At 40.5% G+C, this 24,328-nt stretch overlaps 1 protein-coding gene across 4 annotated transcripts in view; it reads right to left on the bottom strand.

Moving 5' to 3' along the window:
• Nucleotides 1–204: 204 nt before the first annotated feature.
• The window catches only part of MYT1L (myelin transcription factor 1 like), a 153,058-nt gene continuing 128,934 nt past the window's right edge, over nt 205–24,328 (bottom strand). For 2 of the 4 annotated variants that reach the window (XM_077811563.1, XM_077811564.1), the window contains exons 17-20: nt 11,221–11,312; nt 5,243–5,346; nt 1,263–1,406; nt 804–944 (exon numbers count right to left, since the gene is read on the bottom strand). In XM_077811563.1, the coding sequence (XP_077667689.1) occupies nt 804–944; nt 1,263–1,406; nt 5,243–5,346; nt 11,221–11,312 (481 nt within the window). Of the gene's footprint in view, nt 231–803; nt 945–1,258; nt 1,407–5,236; nt 5,347–11,220; nt 11,313–24,328 lie in introns of those variants that run through there. The other 2 variants (XM_077811565.1, XM_077811567.1) reach the window with 2 other exon arrangements.

Here is a 24,328-nt window from a genome sequence, read left to right as displayed (position 1 = left end):
TCCACCTCTGATATAGTTCCTTTCATAATGGAAGTTCCCATATTCATACCATGTAATGCTTAGAAGTTAATTAAAAAGTGCTGTTTAAGCTGCTTTGATTCTTCTGTCAAGTTTCCATGGCTTGATGTTGTCTTACAATAAATTACCCATTTTGTATCTTACATCTAATCCATGCCATTTTCTTGGATTTCAAAAAACCTCATTTTATTGCCCCCACCACACACCATCCTCTGAAAACAAAAGTCACATAATATTTTCAAGCATTGTTCAAAAATAAAGCATTTTTGCAACCAATTCTTGCTATGAAACAATATGCACACAAAATGTATTTCTTAAATCCCATAAAATCCTCCAACATGAGGCAAAATGATAAGTGTTTAAAAAGTGGCTGCAGACCGCAACATTGTCATTCAAAGCTGTTTTTTTTTTGTCCATTTCAGTTCAAAATACTAAAACATTTAATCACTAAAGCATTAAAAAGAATTTACACTCTATTTATTTTGATCAGCTTACCTCTTCAGAAATATATATACCCCAAAAATGTGCATACATTAGCAGCTATAAACATTACATGGCATATCACACTATGTCAGCTTATATGAAAACGTACAAAATGTGAATGTATTCAAAAAACTATTCTGCATTACTATCTTTAAAGCAAGACATAAAATCATTATGAAGTCTTGTAAGCATAACACTGTTTCAAACAGAAATAAATATATAACACTTTCTGGTAAATTACAGCAGCAAAAAACAAGAGGCATCCTTTTTTTAAGCAAGACTTTCACCACTATAGCAGCTGTTCAGACCTGAATTCCTCTCACAGCCTGCTTTATATTTTCCAGTAGGGCTTTATTTTCTGGACTCTGATAACGATCTTGATTTGTATACATGTCCGTCAAAGTGGTCACGTAAGCATCAAAATTTTGTTCATTGATTGGTTCCTACGAGATATTAAATAGTAGTTCATATACAACTTTTATTTTCTTGATTGTATATTCATTTAAGCATAACATACTATCATATCATATTGCCACCATTTTTTATAATATTTAAAATGCCTATTTAGATCTTAATTTTACAGGATACATTGGAACAGGCCCACTGTGCCTTTGTTAGCAGTTAAATTTATCTTTATGGTTTCAGTGTTGTTACCACAAATATCCAACTGGTTGAGGAACCATAAACATAAAAACGACATCTACTGTATGAGGTGAACTGAAGATCGCCAAATTCCTTAACTTGTGCTCTCAATCACTTACCATATGTGGCAGCTGGATATTAGCTAGACTATGAATTAAAGACTGGCTTAAATTGGCCAGTTCATGAAGAAGAGACTCATTTTGCTGTTCAATTACTTTGTTCTCCTCTTCTATCGTCTTCAAGTTGCTCTCCATTGTAGTAATCTAAAATGGACAAATTTGTGTACAATGTAATATAAGGCAAGCCGTTATAAAGCATGCGTTCTTGAAGTGAGTGATAACAGTAATATCAGAACAAAAAAGGCCCTTTTTGTTTAAATAAAAAGGTTTCATTTATTTATAATCTTTTATAATTTTAAGAGGTTTTTCTGCTATGTACAACTGCAAATTATATGACTTTATTTTAACGGCTTGTCTTTTTTTTATGGTGGAAGTACTGATTTACCTTACATTTGATTGTACTGGCTTTGTACCGATGTAATATTTTTTAAAAAAATATCCTTTTGTATATAAAGGCACTTATAAGGGCCTCAATCTTGCAAGATGATTCATGTGGGCAGACTCTTCTGTGTATCTGGACCCCAGCTGAAATCAGTGGAGGCACCATATGGGTATGAGAATCCACCTGTATCCATGAGGTTGCAGGATCAGGGGCAATGTGAGTAGATGATACATTTATCACATTTTTGTAGCATATGCCATATTAACTAAGTGTGCACAATTCTTTGCTGTCACCATTTAGCTCTTTGGAACTATATTTGCATTCAATTTATACTGCCCAATGAATATTCTCACAGAACTGCCAGTGAAAGCTAAAAAATTACACATTGTTGCACAATAGTTACAGCAAAATAATCTGGTAAGAGTGTCTTAGTACTATTCTTTTCTATATTTTTATGTTTTGCATTATGTTACTAACAGCTGTCAGTGTTTGTGTTTAATGACAAACAAAATTAAGTTTGCTGTATTTTATTAGCAATATATTTGTTGTCATATGGCTTTTATAAATATTCTCTAAGATGTAAAGGACTTAAAGACAGAACTTACGACATTTGATTACTGTCTCAAATAGGCTAAAATTTAGGAAAAGAAACTGTGTGCTGCATAAATATGAAGTTGTCTATATAAGTAATTTACTGGATCTGAGACTGATATTACACTTACTGTCAAAATATATTCCATTTGGAGAGATATTAGCATTTCCAACAGTGTTCCCCATTTTAAGTATACCTTTCAAACCTGTAGAATCTTTCTAAAATGAAGAAACTTTTAAAGTGTGACCAGTGTACATGGCTATTTAATTTCCATGACATAGGGCAACTCATCTATTACCAAGTATAAAATGTGTGTGTGTAGGGTGAGATGTACATTGGCAAGAGGGTAGAAAATGAAGTCAAAGAAGCAGAAAAGAGCATATAGGGCCAAACTCTCAAAGTGACAGTCGCTTGTTTTAATTTGACATCCACAATGAACTGCCGGTATAATAAATTATGGGAAAAAACGATAGAATTTTGATGTGAACTCTCTCATTTGTCAGGACAAACAGTATAGAGGTCACAAGGGGAGAAGAACATCAGATGAGCCTAGGCCAGTATGTTTTAGCAGGTTTGATGGCACAATCAGATAGTTAGATGTCTCAAGTCTATCATTGTGGATTGTGGATTTTTGATAATTTGGTCTGTGACATTAATTGATAAAAGTAAATATTTTCTTAAGAGCTTGGTGCACACATAAGACTAGCTGTCAAGTAGGTTTAACTTTGACTACTGATATTTATGCAGCAGATAATCCAAGCTGAGACACACATTGTCAATATTACAGGGGAACATTTCTTTGGGATGAATGATTCTCGAACTATTTCTCCAGCATGCTGCAGTAGGCACAGACAGATTTTACTTTAACATAGAGAATGGAAAGATATTCCTGCTTTTTTGCTATGTTTTCAATTTGTGTATGCCAGAGAGCAGGTCAGGCACATGCTCTAAACTCATGTTCTTTTTGGAATCCAGTGTGAAAGAGCCAGTCCTACTACATATGTGTAACTTTTTTTTTTCTTAATTCTTCTTAGCTCAGGTCAGTCATAGTCCAAGTCATTATGTTTAATATTCATCCTTACATTTTTTTATATCAAAAGTAATAACTGGAGTCAGAGTATTGACCTCTGACATCAAATATAATTAGGGCCTAATCCTGGGAGGTGCCAAGTATCATCAACTCCTATTGACTTCAATGGGAGTTGAGACTGCACAGTCTCTCACAGGATTGGTCCTTTAGGTGGTTGAGGACTGTTATCTGATAGATTTTTCCTCTTGGGCCAAACACTGAGAGATGCCAAGCACCTGAAACTGCATTGATTTTCGTGAAGTTCCAGGTAATCAGCACCTATTAGGATTTGGCACACTGTTACCTTCATAAGATATCTGAAATGTAATTGGCACCATTAGTTATGGCTCATATCAAGTGACTTTTTATTTTCAGTGTATAAATTAAGTAAAATTACAGAACAGAAACTGCTCTCAATATTATAAATTTTCTTTCACATATTTCCCAATTTATATAATGAATTTTGTTTGAAATCTACATAACACAATGTATTTTTATAATAGCATATATTTTGTTAAGGTTAATGTTAACATTTTACTGTCCAATACAGTACATATTGACTGTGATAGTCTTAATGACTTTAATGAGTTGATAAAGACCTTAAGGTATCTGATGACTTGCCCTACCAGTTCTGTACTTTTGAAATGGAAACTCATTTTCCTTTGGAGAACACAACAGGTTGAGAGCGTGCCCCCTGAATAATTGTGAAGTCTGATTTTGTTGGGATTCTCCATTCGATGTCAATAGTTTTAGTGACAGTAAATATTTGTAATCAACACTTTTCCCCTCTTTCCAAGTCTGTGTCACAACAAAATGTGCAATAGATCCCTTGAACATTTCCTAAGAATATGCAGTGGTCTAAACGCAGTGGAACCAGTTTGAGAAGTGAAAGCTAAAATTAGTGTAGGGATCATGTGTTCATTGAGTTGATACAAGTTTCCACCTAAAAGCCCTGATCCTACACATTCTTTCATACAAGAAAAACTTTATGCATGTGAGTAGCAGTATGAGTATTTGAATACTGAGGGTTTTTCAATTTTTTATTTAATTTTTCTATATGGCCATAATGTATTAGGTATTCATCCAGAAATCCAAACACTTGTGGCAGGTTACAGGATGAGATCTGGCCTAACGAATACTGGACTGCCCAGATGGAAGGCGTTTAAAAAAAACCCACTTGCAAAAAACTCTGTAAGTCTTAATGTAGACTGTACTTACTACACCTTACTGATATCAAACTGTGGGGAGACAAAGCCTCATGAACTGCACTAGATATGACAGCCAGCTGGAAAATGTAATTTCAGTGGAAAGCAAATGAACCCCTACCCCATTTTCTATTCAGCTACAGAAGTGGTCAAAAACCTCAACAAAAGAGATTTTCATGAAAAAAGAGAAATGAAAATGTTCACAGTATAGTTCTCCATTTTCTGACCAATTCTTGTGGACCCCAAATAGGATGAAGCTGGGCTATGGACTGTGTCCTTTCCAACCAATCAGTGGTCTGATGCTGTTGCCGTGGGGAGTGATCGCTGTACAATATTACAGGTGTAGCAGTTGCTGCTTCTGTGTGTACTCCCTCTGCAAGCAGAATGCCCTGGCCACTGCTGTGTTCTCCATCTACTAATGCCATGATTTAGCTGTCTGAGAGTTTAACAGATATGAGGGTGTTATAAAATCTTATAAGAAGGAAATACAAAGGTGGCTATTTAGCGATGACTTTCAGTTTTTAAAAGTGGTGGCCACTGTGGTGGGAAATAACTACTTAATAGCACCACAGATACTGTTTTCTAAGCTTATAAATGTAAATTAAGAACATATGAAATGTGAGCAAAAATGTGAAAGAAAACAATTTTTCCAAAGACAAGTTTTCTCCTATATTTCTTTTGAACAATCATGTGTAAAAAGTAGCTAAATTTAAGGCTTCATAAAACTGTTACCTGAGTTCTGAGTTTAATCATATCAGCTTCCATCTGGGAATTGGATTCATTTAGTTCCTTGATTTCTTCATCTAGCTGTTTAATTTCTTCATCATTTTCTATACCTATGCAAAATAAAAATAAAGGAGATATTAAAATAATTAAGCTATAAATCTGTGTTCTGCAACTGAGTCATTTCATATTTGAAATTAAACTTATTAAAGTAAAAAGTTCAGAAACACTAAGTCTCATCAAACTTCCCATTCGAAGTTAAACCCATATATTTCTAATCATGTCTCTTTTAAGAACTGCAATGATTTCCAATGAGAATGGTAGAAACAGCTTAGGGAGAGATAAAAACATAACACCACCCTTTAAATATACTGATTATATCTTTACATTATTAGAAATGCACCTCTACTTAATGAATTCTGCTGCATTGTCACACTTAACCTTTTAAAAAAATACTGGCAACTTCTCTTGTCCTTTTAAGGAAAGAAAAAATATCCTAACAAGGCAATAGTTTCAAGTCACAATTATCCCAAAACCACTTGCTCCTATAGTCAGGGGAAACATTTCACAACACAGAAAAACTGTAAAATACCACTGTCAATCTGGACCCCCTGCAGCCTCTGCTACCTCCATAGTTCATTACCGAATGACCTAGGGTAACATTTTCAGAAGTGTTCAGGTGACTCAAGAGTCTAAGTCAAAAGTTACTTAAGCATTTAGGAGTCAGATTTATAAGGTATTTAAGACACACAGATCGGTGCCTGCTGGGATATTCAAAAGCACCTAGATGCCTAAATCACAATAATTTCAATGGGAGATAGCCACTTTAGAATACCCAATAGGTGCCTATATGTCTCATTATGCACCAGAGTGCCTAACTGCCTAAGTCCGATATTTAGGCACCACTGGCATTCCAAAACCTCTTCTCAGCTGCTGCCTAACATTGGAGGTACCTAAATTCCCTTGGTGGCTATGTTTCCACCATAAAAGTCGCCAAGGCACCTAAATTTCAGCAACTGGACATGCACTCTGTTGCCTAAATCCTGCCATACCTAACTCACACCTAACCCCAGTGGGATTAACAAAATAGGCATTCTCTTGCCTATCTTGCCTTGGGGCCTGATCCAGTAGGCATGTTCAGTAAGGAAGTAAAGTCCATTTTTTCATGTCTAAATGCTGGTCACATCATAGCAGAATTTTTGGAAGTCTTCTTGATCCATCGCCTACTTCACACACCCATCAACTGATCTCTCAGTGATCTGCCACACACCATCTATCCATTTCCTTTCTGATCATCCCCTTGTATGATGACCCACCACCATTCCTTCCGTGATAACTTTCTCAAGGATATTCCCATTTCTGTGCCTAATGTGACCAAAGTACATAAGTTCACGTTTGTTGATTTCTGAGAGCAGAGTCTGCTTCTCTCCAATAATATTTCTAACATAAGTTTCAGAGTAGCAGCCGTGTTAGTCTGTAATCACAAAAAGAAAAGGAGTACTAGTGGCACCTTAGAGACTAACCAATTTATTTGAGCATAAGATTTCATGAGCTGTAGCTCATGAAAGCTTATGCTCAAATAAATTGGTTAGTCTCTAAGGTGCCACTAGTACTCCTTTTCTTCTAACATAAGTGTTCATCTTTTCCGTCCAGGGATGGGGCCCCACTGGCGAGATAGGTGTTTCCTCGCTTAGTTTACAACTCGGCTTTGGGTTGAACTAGGGCTCTGAGCAGCTTATTAGTTGCTTTTGAAAATGTTACCTCTACAGCCCATTCCTTGCCTATTGAAATTAATAGCAAAACTCTCACTGATTTCACCAGGAGTAGGACTGGACACATCACTGATGGATGTTGGTCTAGCTTCCTTCCTGTTCACAACACTGAAATGCTTTATTAAAGTCTGTAATAAACTACATCCATCAGTAGATGTGGGTTATAGGTCTTTGTAATTCATGCTGTTTCTGTCTGTGACAGTAGATACTAGAAAGCCCAAGACTGATTTATTGCGCTGGTTTGTATGTTTAAGTCTTGGTATTAATTATTATTGGTCTTGTATCTTCTTTGGTGACTCAAATTTCCCAAAGGAGATCCCTTTTGAGTCCTATTTAATTCTATATTTATGTGTTTGCTATGTGATCATGGGCTTTAAAGCTAGATCGTCAGCTGGTATAAAGTCATGTAGCTCCATTGGCGTCATTGGTGCTATGCTAATGTACACCGAGGATCTGGTCCTAAGTGTCACAACTGTATGGATGTCAATCCCTGTTGACCAAGGAATTTCTGTATTGCATGACCATCAGCGGAATTATAGTTTGCATAGTCTGTGGCTTTCTTGAAGAGAAGTGCATTTAGACTAAATGGCTACATGTTATACATATAACATTGATCATCACATTTCTCTGTTTTTCCAGTTGCTGGGGTGGAGATCTTTTTAATTCAGGAATCTTCCTTTTACAAATGGACACACTGTAAAGTTATATTTCTCTAACCTCTCCAAGCTGTATCCCCACACAGGGACAAAAAGGGCCAGACTTTTAAATATCGTTGCTACCGTATATACATTGTTCTGTACAACCTTCTCCAACTGTCCTCTAACCGAACCACTCACGCCTGACACGCTAGTTTACTCATCAACCTTCCCTTCTGCACATCCCCTTCAGAAAACTCCCCCATCACGACACTACTGGTTGCAGATGCTAGGTGAAGTAGTTTGGTGTATGGGAAAAGGTCGTTTGGTAAAGATGGTGCAGGAGAACTGAGTCTGTGGTAGTTGTGATAGTGATAAGGCGCATGCCTGTGAATGGAGGAGTAGAGAGTATGCATTATTAGATAGCTTAACTTTTTATTTCCTTGTTTTAGGAGTTTTTGTCAGGTATGTGATATATGCAGGCAACACAGGCTTTTGTGTGTTGATTTCTTAGTGGTTTGTATGTTAAAGATGTCGCACTCACACATAAATTCCCACTATTCCCACGTCTCTTTTTTACTCAAGAGCTCCCTGATTGCAGATGCTAGGTGAAGTAGTTTGGTGTATGGGAAAGGGTCATTTGGTAAAGATGGTGCAGGAGAACTGAGTCTGTGGTAGTTGTGATAGTGATAAGGCTCATGCCTGTGAATGGAGGAGTAGAGAGTATGCATTATTAGATAGCTTAACTTTTTATTTTCTCGTTTTAGGAGTTTTTGTCAGGTATGTGATATATGCAGGCAACACAGGCTTTTGTGTGTTGATTTCTTAGGGGTTTGTATGTTACAGATGTCGCACTCACACATAAATTCCCACTATTCCCACGACTCTTTTTTACTCAGGAGCTCCCCCGGGCTAATGACCTTCCTGTGGCTTGTCACCTCGAAGATCCCACCTGTGGTGAAGCATGGGAAGTTTGTCAGGCCCAGGGGCTGGCTCAGTAACAGTGCTCCAGCTATTTAGAGAAGCTGCCCACTAGCATCCCCATGCTCCTGTAGTTAGGGGTAGGGATATGTATGAGATAGGGTCAGGGAAATTAAGAAACTGTCAGGCAAACTCCTCTGACAAGCTCCATTACTGAGCCAGCCCTTGGATCTGACAAAGTGCACTCAGTTTGCTATAGGGGGAACTACTCTGTGACAAAGCATGGCTTGACTATTCTGAGGCAGGTTGTTGTGAAGGAAGTTTAAGTTGCCCTCAGCAAAGATGGCTGTCCATAATCAATGAGAGTGACCCTGATGAAAGATGTCCTTGCCGTCAGGACGCAGAGTGGAGTCTCCCTCCAGGCAGCCAGTGGGGAGGGGCACATTTTTTGCTCGTGTGTTAAAGGTTGATTTTTGAACCTCATATACAAACTGCAGGTAGACAGCTCTCCCTAGAGGCTCAAAACCCAGAAGACATTAAAAAGAAAGTAAGTGATTTTTTAAATCTCATGATTTTTAAACCAATCTCATGCCCTCGTACACACTTAATTACAGTCTTTCTGATGGATGGGTTTTCTCTTGGTATGTTTGATTAATGATATTTGGCACCAATAGATTACACATATCTTTAATGTGTCTTGCAGACACCAATACAGTTGACTATTAATGTGATAACTCTATATTCATTACATTTGTAACAACAAATTAATTTTGGAATTTTTTAAAAGCTCCTTCCCCCTTCTCCCAAGTTCTAGAAGAACTCTGATGAATCTCCCATTTTTTCCTGACTATAGACCTCCCCTTCAGACTTTTGAAGTGTCATAGCCTTTATTCTTCCAGCTAATGAGGAGTGCATGGGATTCCTTTTGGAGACAATCAAAGCTGCTTCTTAATTTCATAGTTCCAATTTGGGGTATTTTAACTGCTTTGTAATTGAAGAGGTCCTGTGTAGGGATTATTATTTATTATAAAAAGAACAGGAGTACTTGTGGTACCTTAGAGACTAACAAATTTATCTGAGCATAAGCTTTCGTGAGCTACAGCTCACTTCATCGGATGCATTTTTTTTTCCACTGAATGCATCCGATGAAGTGAGCTGTAGCTCACGAAAGCTTATGCTCAAATAAATTGGTTAGTCTCTAAGGTGCCACAAGTACTCCTTTTCTTTTTGCGAATACAGACTAACACGGCTGCTACTCTGAAACCTGTTATTTATTATAGGCTCCTTTATACTATGGTAGTGCTTAGAGGCCAACCAAGTCAGGGCCCCATTGTGCTGGAGCCTAGCTCCTTAAAGGTATTAAAGCACCTAACTCCCACTAAAATCAATAAGAGTTAGGTGCCTAAATACCATTGAGAATCTGGGCCTGGGAGCTGTATAAACATATAACAAATGACAGTCCCTGACCTAATGAGATCACAGTCTAAATGGCAAAACACACTAGAGACAAACAATTGGACTGGGATTAGGGGAAACAGGGTAACAAAATCATAGGCTGTGTGCAATTCTTACCCAATCTGGAGCAGTAAACACAAATTGTCACCTGGCTAGCTGTTAACAGATGGCAACATTCCATAAGTATTAAGGAAGTGGTAAATTTTGAGAAGGGACTTGAAGGTGGATAAGGTGACAGCTTTATGGATTGTGGATGGCAGTTTATCCCATGTGTAAGGGATGAGATTAATGGTTCAAGAAAATAAGCACCTCTCATTAAATACAATTCCAAACTTTAAGAAGTGTTGGAACTGTATTGGTCCCAGGATATTAGAGAGACAAGGCTGGATATTAGAGAGACTTCTGTTGGTGAGAGATACAAGCTTTCAAACTCTCTCACCAATAAAAGTTGGTCCAATAAAAGATATTACTGTATCCACCTTGTCTCTCTAAAGTTTAAAAAGTACTTTCCCTTGGATGTATATGAATTGCTGAAAGTGCTTTTCATGCAACTCCAACATGGCTGGGATGTTGGATGTAATGCAGCTTTATGATGTTGCTTTGCCAGTATTTGTCCTGGAGCACAACTGCAGGAAGGTAGAAAGTAGTTTTGTATAGTTTTCCATTGGTCAAGAGGTTCCCAGCCAGGAACTGGACCTCCAGATTGGCCAGAGGATTTTCTGAAGATGATTAACACAAGGCCCTCTTGATCTGACTTTCAGAAGTGCTGAGTACCTACAACTCCAGTTGAAACCAGTGGGGGCTGTGAGTGCTCAGCACCTCTGAAAATCAGGTCCCCTCATCTTCTGAGCAGTTGTGCAATGTGAGACCCACTGGCCACCTTGGGGCATCAGACTTGAGTCAGAAAAAACATAGCATTTTATTATATTAGAAAATATTTACACAGCTACCCCTGTGTAAATCCAGAATCTCCTCAATAAAGTCAATAGAGTTTTTCAGATTTTCTCTGGTGTAACTCAGGCCAGAATCTGACCTCCTGTATTTCTGGCTCAGGCTTCAATAGCATGGAAGTCAGTTGCATTGCTTTCTAAAATGATCTCCTTCATGGTATACACTAAGAAAGACTTATAAAAAGGCCCACATAGCAATGTGTCTTTTATCTTGGAAAGAGGTAATATTTAAAAGAGAATGATTAAAATTTTACCATTACTGGCCCGTTGCTTTATTGTTAGCATCTGTTCTCCAGACAGCTTTGCCTTCTTCATGGCGGAAGTGGCTCTGGGGCATCCTGATAGACTGTGAACGATAAGAAAATAAAGAGCCTATTAAATTGTAATAGGTCATTGACAATAAATTTGTCAACTAAAACTGTCATGACATAACATCGGAGAGGAACTTTATCTCCACTCTGCACAAAAATGATAGGGTATGTGGTTCTGAAAGAGAGGGAGGAGCTTCATAAATTATTTTTTGGTTTTATTTTTCTGCCCCCACCTCTTTTTGAATGTGCAGATTATATATAAATCCAAGAAAAAGCATTTTATGTACAAAATCTAAACTAGGAAAAGAACAATGCAGCCTTTTAGAGATGTGGTATCCAAAAAACTTACCTTATAAAAAGGGTTACTGCTTAAATGCTCCATTTAAACAAAACACTATCTGCCCTACACGTTTAATCTCAAAAACCCAAACACAGGAACTCTGAATTTCAAGGACTGAGGGAACTGGCTAGCTCTAATTGTGTCTTTAATAATGAGCTCTTCTGAATGACTAGTATGCTCGTTTTTAGATATAACCTATTCCTATATTTGAATTGTTCTTTTTCTAAATCACTTTTTAAAACATGTGAATTACTTTGGATCAGATTTTTGTTTGGACTTTAGAAAAGTGCATTCCCTACCCACGATGAGACCTGCATGTAAAATGCGATTTAACACTATTTCAGGGTTCACTCCTCCACTATCTCATTCTATGTACAGAGTCCTAGACACTATTTTGGGGACACATGTTCTATATACTAATAGATGAAATACATACAAATAATTATTTAAATATTTTCTTGAAATGAGGAAAATTTTGATTAAGACAATTACGTGCAGCAATCCATTTAAAACCGAGAGAATTAAAAGTACGAGGCAATTTTTCTATATACAACTACAATCCCAACAGAATTTCAATTCAGCATCTCTGAAATGTAGGACAAACCATTTATCCTATTAAGCTTATATAGTCTTTGATTAATACCCATAGTAATGCAGAGGTACTGTATTATTATATTGGGCAGCCCAGAAATTCATTCAGCCAAGATACAATATCCCTTACTGATCAACTTTCAGCAGTTTCTACCATTTGCAGATGTGATCAAAGAAATATGGAAACTCAGATTTAATTGTTGGCCAAAAAACCCCAACAATCCACTAGTATTTAGACATCTGATTATCTCAGACTTTAAAAAATTTTAGGTGAAATCATGGCCCAACTCAAGTCAATAGCAGTTTTGCCACTAAATTTAGAGGGACAAAGATTTCACCATGTATTCTTGAAAAAGTGTCCCTAAGTGTGGAACATTTAAAAGTGTGCTTACATTCCCCAAATGTTGAACTGTCTCTCATATTATGGTCATCCTCTAATCACACCATGCAAAAGAATATGTCTAATTGTTCTATCCTGGCAAATGAAAAAGCTGTTGGGCCAGATTGTGCTCACACTCAGCAATTAACTGTGGGCACAAAACTGTTCCCATTCTTAAAAATCCTGTCCTTAACATGGCACTGTGTAGTAGAATCAGCAGGAGGAAAAATATGTCTAACGTCATTACAAGCTGGAGTACTGTGTTCCCATTTCTATCAGTCTTTAAAAGCAGAGGACTTTCTGAAATGTTTCCAAAATCAATTCTACATTCTTTCAGCACCAATATATTCAAAATTTAATAACACATTTGAACTCTAGATTCCACATGCTACATATATGCTTCTGCAAACTGTGAAATTTACACTTTGTTCCCAAGGCTAGAGTGAACTATTTCTACTGTTTTTTAATTGTTCACATGTCAAGCTTAAATGCAGAGCCAGAACCACTACAGCAGTTAATTTTTCTCCTAAATAACCTAAGTATGTGCAATATGGAACCAATTTCCATGAACTATGGTAGCTCCTCCAACACTTGGAGTTTTTAAGTAAAGACTCGATTTCTTCCTACAAGATATGCTCCAATTCAACCACAAGTTATCAAGCTTGATCCAGGAATCATTAGGTGAAGTTGTATAGCCTGTGTCCCGCAGAAGGTCAAACTAAATGATTGTATTTGTTCCTACTGACCTTAAAACCTGTGACTTTCCAACACTGATGTTCACTCATTAAAATATACTACTCTGAATGGTCTGAATGATCACATCTACAAGGCTTTGAATTATTATTATTAATTATTATTATTATTATTAAACAGAACTGATAAAAAGATGGACAAATTTTTTACAAAAACATTTAAAATTTTCAACCCCATTTTCCATCAATATTTTCCAAATTGATTTTTCCAGTTCTATTATTGAAATAATATATAATAATAAACTATGGCTATTATTATCAGTGTGATCTAGTGGATAGGGCTCTAGGCTGGGAGGCAGGAAACCTAGGTTCTGTTCCCAACTCTGCCACTGACTTGCTGCGTGACCTTGCACAAATCACTTTATTTCCCTTGCTCTCTCCTTGTATTTATTTTGTTTATTTAGAAGAAAAATTTTCAGGACAGAGACTGTCTCTTATTACGTGTGTCACAGTTCCAGGTTAACAGTACCCCTGTCTCCCTTGTGGTCTCCTCCAGGGCACACCTTTAGATGTCAGGACTCCAGCAATCACTGCTCTCCCTCACCCTCTAAATAGGGGATTTAGGCTTGCAGTCCCCCCTACAATTCACTGTCATCACAGTAGGTCTGACTTTAGTCCAGAACCTGCAGTCTGTTTGTTCCCAGGGACAATGATAGGGTGACCAGTCAGCCTTCATGGAGCACAGTATGTTTGTTTTAGGATAAAAGAATTATAAAGGACACAAATTATAAAACAAGATACAATCTACAGGCATACTAGGTGTCACCCATATTTCACATGGAAAGCCTGGTAGGTTCTAGTCCTTCAAACCCTTCCAGCAGAATTTTGCCCTCCTGGTTACAATCTCATGTCAGTTTTTGGATCAAAATGAAGGCCCCTGAATCAATTTATGCTGATTCTTTACGACAAAGCCCTTTCTTTGTCTTCTGGGCCTCTTGAACCTAGTCTGAACGAGTTTATACAGTTCCTCCCAGGGCATGGTACTTCTCTGGAGTTATTTACCTGTCTCAGGATTTTCAGTAATCACCTCCCACTGATTTTAGTTACTGGAGTGAATTTGGTAACCTTCCCCCATGCACATGGGCACCTCCTTTGCATAATTTTTGGTGGTATCCAGAACGAGTCCAAGCAGAGCCATCCCATCCATAGGACAGACCAGGGCAACCACCCTGGGCCCCGTGCTTTGGGGGGCCCTGTGCTTCAGGGGAACTTGGGATCCAGGGCAGCCTGGAGGGGATAGCAGGGGGCCTGGCGCTGGCAGCAGCGAGCAACCCGATCCCAGCCCTCTCTGCCCTGCCGTCTCCCGGCGTCACTTATGGGGAGTGGGTAGAAGCCAGAAAGAGGCAGGGTGGGGAGAGGCAGGGTGGGGGTTTAGGGAAGGGGTGGAGTGGGGGCAGAGTGGGGGCAGACCAGGGCAGGAAGAGATGGGGCGGGGTGGAGCGGAGCAGGCTGCGGCTGGGTTGTTCACTGCTGCCCGTGCCAGGCCCCCCGCTAACCCTCCAGGCTGCCCTGGAACCCTGCGTCCCCTGAAGCGCGGAGCCCTGCAAAGCATGGGGTCTGGGGCGGTTGCCCTGGTCTGTCCCATGGACAGGACGGCTCTGAAAATATAAGCCAAACGTTGGTGGAACTGGGTCCATGTCCCTGAATATTGGTGGAGCACAGGCACCACGGGTCCATATAACTCGCTGCCTATGCCCGGGCAGCTAGAATACAATCCCTGGCTCACAGATAACATTTATAAAATTGATACAATAATCTGAAATGTGTCTGTTATATCTGGCACAATGCGTTTGTACAGTGTCTAGCACAGTAGGGCCTGACCTTGTGGAAGAACTGAAATAACAGATTAATGCCTCTTTGGATCAAAGCTATGACACGAATAAAGAGTGGCATAGAGAATTTTGCACAGACAAGTTTGTGAGAAATGCATCACTGGCACAACAGAGGGAATGGAGGATGGCATCATGAAACTTTAGGGTTCTGTACCATTTTAATTATCTTGAACCACTCTCTCTCTTTTAGCCCTCAGTTTAAGCTTTTATCCCGCGTCGATGGCAGGTTGAAGGGTCCGATTTTCAGTGAGGGTGAGGAATCTGAAAGGGAGCTAAAGCAGCTCTGGTTCCTCATAACATGGAAAGACTAGGAAGAAGTAGGAACTGTTTTTTCCTGTATGGCTGGACTTAAGATAGAGGGCAGGGAAGTTTGTAGGACATTGACAAAGACCTGCTGTTGAGAAACTGTGACCTCAGAAATTAGTTGAGGGGAAAAATTTTGTTTTCTTTGGACTTTTGTCGTGTATTTGACTGGTGAACCTGTGCCCTGAGGAGAAGTAGTTTAGCTTGCCTAGGGAGCAAGCCATGGACAGATCCCAAGAGAACAGAATGTAAGGGACTGAGTTAAACTTTTTAGTTTACCACATGTTATCCCAGGAAGTCGTGAAGGAAGTGGCTTTGGAGAAACAAATGCAGATAGTCTGAGGCTCAGCGGTAACAACTGATTCCTGTCCTGGGGCCTGAGGCCACAACTCCCAGGTGGGAGGGAACTTGTGTCATGATGACTTGTACACTGGCTCATAAACTTGAAGACTCTAAGGTCAAAAGAGACCGTCATGATCATTTAATTTGACCTCCTGTACATTGCAGGCCACAGAACCTCACCCATCCATTCCTGGAATAGCCCCCTAACCTCTGGCTGAGTTACTGAAGTCCTCAAATCAGGGTTTAAAGATTTCAAGATACAGAGAATCCACCATTTACACTAGTTTAAACCTACAAGTGACCCATGCCTCATGCTGCAGAGGAAGGCGAAACCCCCACAACCCAAATATGGCGATTAGTTAGACCCTGAGTATGTGGGCAAGACCCACCAGCCAGACACCTGGGAAAGAATCCTCTGTAGTAACTCAGAGCCATTCCCATCTAGTGTCCCATTACCAGCTGTTGGAGATATTTGCTGCTAGAAGTCGCAGGCTGGCTACATGCCATTATAGGCAGTCTCATCACACCACCCTCTCCATAAACTTATCAAGCTCAGTCTAGAAGCAAGTCAGGTTTTCTGCCCCCACTGCTCCACTAGGAAGACTGTTTCAGAACTTCACTTCTCTGGTGGTTGGAAACCTTTGCCTAATTTCAAGCCTAAACTTGTTATGGCCAATTTATATCCGTTTGTTTTTGGGTACACAGTGGTGCTCAACTTAAATAACTCCTCTCCCTCCCTGGTATGTATCCCTCAGATGCATTTATACAGTGCAATCACACCTCCCCTCAGACGTCTTTTGATTAGGCTCAACAAGACAAGCTCTTTTCGTCTCCTCTCATAAGGTATGTTTCCATTCCTCAGATCATCCTACCAGTCCTTCTCTGCACCTCTTCCAGTTTGAATCCATCTTTCTTAAACATGGGAGACCAGAATTTCACACAGTATCCAGATGAGGTCTCACCAGTGCCTTTTCTAATGATACTAACACTTCCCGGTCTCTATGGAAAATACCTTGCCTGTTGCATCCTAGGACTTCATTAGCCTTTTTCACGGCTGCATCACATTGGCAGCTCATAGTCATCCTGTGACCAACCAATATACCCAAGTCTTTCTCCTCTTCTGACATTCCAACTGATATGTCCCTAGCTTATAGGAAAATTCTTGTTGCTAGTCCCTGGGATTGCTAGGATTCAGAGTTCATATAGCATTATAATGAGTGGGGTAGTTCACACTTCTCTTTGCCCTACTATTTCCCTTTATCTCTCTGAGGAGCCAGACAAATGAGACAACAGTGTATTCACTCAAAATCAGATTACCTCTGCTCCCATAAGGTCTAGAAATTTAATTTAAAAAAAAAGGCCAGCCTAAATTCTGCAGGAAATAATGGGGCCAACAGAGAAGTAATGATCCCTGGCCCAGCTCTAATTTTAACTGCCTTATGTGTGTATTTTGTTGAAATGTTGATGTAAGCAGAGGCAGGATGAGCTCTACCCTGACATCTGGTGGCAACTCATGGTGGGTTGTGAAAAAGAACTTCAGGAGCTGATCTCATTTGCTTAGGCACACCCACCCCCCCTAGATGGTCACTTTGGCGGCTGTAGGCGCCCCAGTTTCTCTGTTATTGAGGCAGGAATAAACTGTTATTATCCTGATTACGTGAATCAAGGACAGTGGAACTGTACTTGGCCTTTTGTTATGATGGAGGGACTCACCATCAACTAAGCAGCACCCGCTAGACAAGGGTCATGGGTTCCAAAACCCAGTGAATGGAGAAAGAGGCTGGGGATAGGTATTAATACTTGGTGGTATAGGCCCCATGGTGATGCTACATGCTAATTGCACTTCCTCCTCTCTCTACTATGGAATATCAGAGCTAATTTTGATTCCATTAGGAATCTAGGCTGCTGAGCTGAATTCACGTTGGGCCAACGGTGCACCAGCACTGAGGCTCTCCTACTACAAGCTGAAATCACAAAAGAGCTAAACTTACTAAGAGCTGAAATCACTGAGTGTTGTGTTAAGTAGTGGGGGAGCCTGAAGATATATTGCGGAGCAGTTTGCGGGACGGTTGGTAGAGCAGAGCAGCTCTTGGAGCACAGCAGTTTGCGGGATGGCTGTAGCGGCTCATGGGATGGCTGGCAGAGCGGAGCGATTCGCGGGATGGCTGGTGGAGAGGAGCAGAGCCCCATGGAGAGGTGGGGCAATTGGCTTTGGACCAGGTAAGGTGCCCCTTAACTCCCCCCATCTCCACCCAGGTTGGAAGGTAAAACTCTGCAGATAAACTTTCAAACTCTGGGGCTGCACTGACCAGGGACAGAGACTTTTGTTGTTGGACTTTTGGGACTTTGGGTGATTTTGGGTTGTTGGACTCAAGAACCAAAGGGAAAGGACACGCCGCAATTTGCTTGGGGTGGGTTTTTTGCTCATGGGTTGTGTTATGAATCCTGTTGGTGATGTTTCCCCAACATAATGCCACATTGTTTCTCTCTCTTATTAAAAGGCTTTGCTACACTCAGACTCTGTGCTTGCAAGAGGGGAAGTATTGCCTCTTGGAGGCGCTCAGCGGCGGTGGTATATATTTGTCCCAGGTCACTAGGTAGGGGCTCGAGCCAGTTTTGCATTGTGTTATTGGAATGGAATCCCTAGATACTGAACCTGGCCCTTGTTGCTGCCAACTCTGACGGGAAAAAGGGTTACATTTAAAATCAAATAATGAAATGAGTTGGGAATCTTGGAAGCAGGCAGACCCCACTCTCTGCTGGTAAACACTCCACTTACTTCTGCCTGCACTATAGATGTGATTCACCTCCCCTAATGGTGATTACTAGCTGCTGCTCCAAGTTGGAAACAATCAGGGGAAGGCAGGTCACACTGGAACGTTAGGCCAGGAACAGGGAAGAATTAGCATAATGCCTGTAGTGTGCTAAAGTGGAGAGGCTGGGCCAAGGGTAGAAATAAGATTAAGAGGAAGAATGAAGCTGAGAGACTACTATGGGAATGGGAGGAGTTACTGGTCGCCAGAAAGGGAGAGTGAAGAGGAGGATGGAATGAGGAAGGACTACTGCCAGGCTAAGGAGAGAGTATAGGAATTTACTTGCCTCCATTCCTTCAGGAGAAAGAACAAAATATGAATAAAATCTGCTTCAGTGATCAAACAATTAAAGCAGAATTTACCCTCAATGCGTCAAAAATCACTGACTTTTCTAAAAACAACCTCAGCCAATGGAAATATTTCACCAGATTGTTTAGTGGTTTCAACAGAATAATACATATCAACTCACATCAGATATACGGCCTTTATAATTCACTTCTGAGTCATAGGTCTTCCGCTACAAGTGAGATTAATGTGTAATCTTGTTTTAGCTCATTTTTAATGCTCTAGTGCCTTATAAACCTTATGTTGGCTTTTTTTTTCCACTGGAGGAACAAAGGAAAACAGAGAGATACATAGATGTTCAGGGACACAGTAGAGATATCTCATCTCCTGTTCAACAGCTCCCGGGCTGTTAAGGAGGAGGAAAGTCTCAAGAGAGGAAAGCATCAAGATGGAGCAGAGGGAAACGATCCCATAGTTGGGACCCACCTTCCAGATGATGTCATGGTATCCACTTGCACTGAGGATACCCTTCTGAGGGTAATTATTAAGAAGAGACAGGCAATAATAGTAAGAGATTTGATTATTAGAAATATGGATAGTATGTGTATGGATAGTATGGATAGTATGTGTTTGTGATGACTGGGAGAGCTGCACAGTGAATTGCCTACCGGGTAGGAAATCAGCGGATCTCTTAAGACATGTAGATAGCCTTATATGTAGTGCTGGGGAGGAGCCAGTGGTGAGGGAACATGCAGGTACCAGTGACACAGGGAAAGGGAGGAGAGAGGTCCTGAAGGTCAAATTTAGGTTTCTACGTAAGAGATTGAAGTCCAGGACCTCTATGGTAGCATTCCTACATCTACTATAAAGTGGGTCCATAACTGGTTGAAAAAACATTCCCAGAGAGTAGTTATCAGTAGTACACAGTCAATCTTGAAGGGCATATCAAATGGCATCCTTCAGGGATCAGTTCTGGGTCCAGTTCTGTTCAATATCTTTATCAATGATTTAGATAATGGCATAAAGAATACACTTATAAAGTTTGTGGATGATACCAAGATGAGAGGGATTGCAAGTGCTTTGGAAGATAGGATTAAAATTCAAAATGATCTGGACAAACTGGAGAAATGGTCTAAAGTAAATAGGATGAAATTCAATAAGGACAAATGCAAAGTGTTAAGAAGGAACAATCAGTTGCACACATACAAAATGGGAGATAACTGCCTAGTACTGTGGAAAGGGACCTGGGGGTTATTGTGGATCACAAGCTAGATATGAATCAACAGGGGGAAACTGTTGCAAAAGAAAGCAAACAACATTCTGGGATGTATTAACAAGAGTGATGTAAGCAAGACACAAGAAGTAATTCCTCCACTCTTCATGTACTGATTAGTCCTCAACTGGAGTATTGTGTCCAGTTCTGGGCACCGCATTTCAGGAAAGATGTGGACAAATGAGAGAAAGTCCAGAGAAGAGCAACAAAAATGATTAAAGGTCTGGAAAACATGACCTATGAGGGAAGATTGAAAAAATTGGATTTGTTTAGTCTGGAGAAGAGAAGACTGAGTGGGGACATGATAATAGTTTTCAAGTACATAAAAGGTTGTTACAAGGAACAGGGCGGTAAATTGTTCTCATTAACTTCTGAGGATGGGCCAAGAAGCAATGGGCTTAAATTGCAACAAAGGTGGTTTAGGTTGGACATTAGGAAAGCTTCCTGTCAGGGTAGTTAAGCACTGGAATAAACTGCCTAGTTGTGGAATCTCTATCTTTGGATATTTTTAAGAGCAGGTTAGACAACTTCTGTCAGGGATGGTCTAGATCATGGGTTCTCAAATTGGTCATGACCCCTCACGGGGTCGTGAGGTTATTATGTGAGCGCTTGGGAGCAGTCAGACTCCACCCAGAGGTGAAAGTAAGCCAGTACGCCCCTTTGAATAACCGCCGGAGCCCTGCCGCTGCTACTCCAGGGCTCCGGGGGCTATTTAAAGGACCGGGGCAGTAGAAGCAGGGGAGCCACAGGCCCTTTAAATAGCCCCCAGGGCCCTGGAGTAGCAGGGGCTCCAGGAGCTATTTAAAGGGCTGGGTCTCCAGCTGCCTCTGCCGCCCCAGTCCTTTAAATAGCCACTGGAGCCACGCTGCTTCCCTTGGGCTCAGGTGGCTAATTAAAGGACTGGGGTGGTAGAAGCAGGGGAGCCGCAGGCCCTTTAAATAGCACCCAGAGCCCCGGGCTGCTGCTGCTACCCCAGTGGAGGGGGGGAGGAGGTGAAGGGGGGGCACTTACCTTACAGGGTGGGCTGGGGCTGGCTCTGACCCCCCTCGGCCACACCCCTTCCGCCCTAGGCCTCGCCCCTTCTGGGGGCCAGAGCTGGCCCCAGCGTATCAGTAAGTCACTCGACTTACTTTCACCCCTGACTCCACCCCAAACCCCGCTTCGCCTCCAGCATTTATAATAGTGCTAAATATTTTTTAAAGTGTTTAATTTATAAGGGGGGTTGCACTCAGAGGCTTACTGTGTGAAAGGGGTCACCAATACAAAAGTTTGAGAATCAATGGTCTAGATAATACTTAGTGCTGCCATGAGTTCAGAAGACTGGACTAGATGACCTCTCGAGGTATCTTCCAGTCCTATGATTCTGTGATACCCTTGAAATGCTTCCAGTTCCATACTCAAGGTCAGAAAGACAGGTGTAACTGCAAGGTCTCAAAGCGTGGATGAGATGGTGGTGTAGGAAGGAGGGATTAGGTTTATTAGGAACCGGGGAGCCTTTGGGGGAAGGAGTGGTCTAAACAGACGGGATGAGCTCTACATGAAACAAAATGAAACCAGATTGCTGCCACATAAAATTAAAAAGGTTGTAGAGGATTTTTTAAACTAAAAGCTGGGGAAAAGCCAACAAGTGTGGAGAAGTACGCTGTTCAGGCAGAGATGACCTTTAGGGATGAATTTTTTAAAGGGAGAACTCAATATCCTAGTAAAAAGGATAGGAAAGAAGTTAATAAAGTATAGGTAGGTGCTCGTGAGGAACAATAAAATGAAATAGAGTCCCACTTGAAGGCAAGCAACTGAATATTGACAAAATATACAAGTGCTTCTGTACAAATGCTAGAAGTGTAAATGCTAAAATAGGTGAACTAGAGTGCTTGGTATTAAATGAGAATATTGATATAATAGGCATCACGGAAACATGGTGGAATGAGAATAAACAATGGGATATGGTAATACCAGGGTATAGAATATATAGGAATGATAGGGAAGGTTGTGCTGGTGGGGAAGTAGCACTATATGTGAAAGAAAGCATGGAGTCAAATAACGTAAAAATCTTACATGAAACAAATTGTACCACAGAAGCTCTATGAATAGAAATTCCATGCTTGAATAAAAAGAGTATTGCAGTAAGAATATATTCCTGACCACCTGACCAGGATGGTGACAGTGACTGTTAAATTCCAAAGATATTAAGAGAGGTTACAAAAGCAGAAAGCGCAATAACAGTGGGTGATGTCAGCAATCCCCCTATTGACGGGGTACATGACACCTCAGAATGGGATGCAGAGATAAAATATTCAGATACTAAAAATGACTGCTTCTTGGAGCAGCTAGTCCTGGAACCCGCAGACACAATTCTTGATTTAGTCCTAAGTGAAGCACAGGCTCTGGTTCATGATGTAACAATAGCTGAACTGCTTGGTAATAGTGATCATAATGTAATTCAATGTAATATCCTTGTAGGAGGTCAAATAGCAGAAAAACCTGCCACAGTAACATTTAACTTTAAAATGGGGCTCTATACAAGAATGAGGATGCTTGTTAGATGGAAATTAAAAGGAGCTGTCTCAAGGATTAAATGCCTGTAAACAGCATGGGAACTATTTAAAAATACCACAGTAGACACTCAGACTAAATGCATATCCCAAATCAGAAGACAATAAGATGATCAAAAGAATAACCATGGCTAAACTGCGCGATAGAGCCCGTTGGAGGCAAAAAGGCATACTTTAAAATTTGGATGTCAAATCCTACTGAGGATAATAGGAAGGTGCACAGACTCTGGGAGCATAAGAGTAAAAGTATAATAAGGCAGGCCAAGAAAGAATCTGAGAAGAAACTTGCTAAAGATACAAAAACTAACAGTAACATATTTTTAAGGTAAATTAGAAGTTGAAACCCTGCCAAATAGGAAGTGGGCTCAGTAGGTGACCAAGGTGTTAAAAGAGCACTCAAGGAAGATAAAACAACCACAGAGAAGCTAAATGAATTCTTTGCATCTGACTTCACTGCAGAGGATGAGAGATCCTCATCAGAGCTGTCCTTTTAAGGTGACAAATCTGAAGTATGGTCCCATATTGATGTATCAATGGAGGAAGTTTCAGAACAAACTGATAAATTAAATAGTAAGAAGTCACCAGGATCAGATGATATTCACCCAGGAGTACTGATGGAACTCAAATATGAAATTGCAGAATTACTAATGGTAGTATGTATCCTATTGCTGAAACAAGCCTCTATACCAGATGATACAGTGGTCAGACAGCTTTTTTCAAACCAAAGTAATGTTTAATCTGAATAGGAGGAACAAAGCCTGAGACAAGCTATATGCATATCTGTTTCACCCAAGGCTCACCATCTCCTAGAAGTTTTGGAAGACCCAGTTGCTTCAGACCCATCCATGCCACAGGACCTGTCTGTTTGTCTGTGTCAGTCTGCTCCTCATGAGCTGCTCTGAACAACTGCCTTGCCCTCCTTTTGAGAGCCATTAAACCATTTCATTTCTTTCGATCTGTCTGTTCCCAGCCTTAGCAAAACAGCTGTGTAACTTTGCCAGGGCCTGAAAATAACATCTTTACAGCTAATAACTCAGGTATTTGTTCCTTAACCTCCTGACTTATTTACAAAGAGGTGTCTTATTTGGATTCATTGTGTTAACTTCTTGCTTGTTTCCTGTCAGCTCTGCTATTAACTAACCCTACCCGTATTTATGGTCCATATTCTAAAATAGTCAGAAATAAACGTTTCCCAGGACCCCGTCACATTCAGGTTTAATAAATTAATACAGACCAGCCCCTTGTCCTCCACAGAGAGAAAACAGTGGATGATGACCACTACTCCTCCCCAGTGAAGCCACACAGTTCACAGATCAACTAGACATTCCCCTGCTGTCCCGCCAGTCTGCGCACAAATTCCTCACCCAGCACTACTGTGATGAATCCCCCATTGCACTTCTACATCATGTGGAGCCTTCTGTGACAGGACTGGAAGATGCTGGATTTCATTCCATGAACCAAGCTCTGCCTGACTTATACCCCATGGAACTCCACTGTTCTCAATGACATTACAGGGTATATTATTCAAGGCTAATTATTTTCCCTCTGTGTTTAGCAATAACTTATAATGGGCATGAGCATTAGCTCAC

Source organism: Eretmochelys imbricata, chromosome 3, assembly GCF_965152235.1.
Source record: "Eretmochelys imbricata isolate rEreImb1 chromosome 3, rEreImb1.hap1, whole genome shotgun sequence".
Lineage (NCBI taxonomy): Eukaryota > Metazoa > Chordata > Testudines > Cheloniidae > Eretmochelys > Eretmochelys imbricata.
This window is presented reverse-complemented; position numbering and strand designations above follow the sequence as displayed.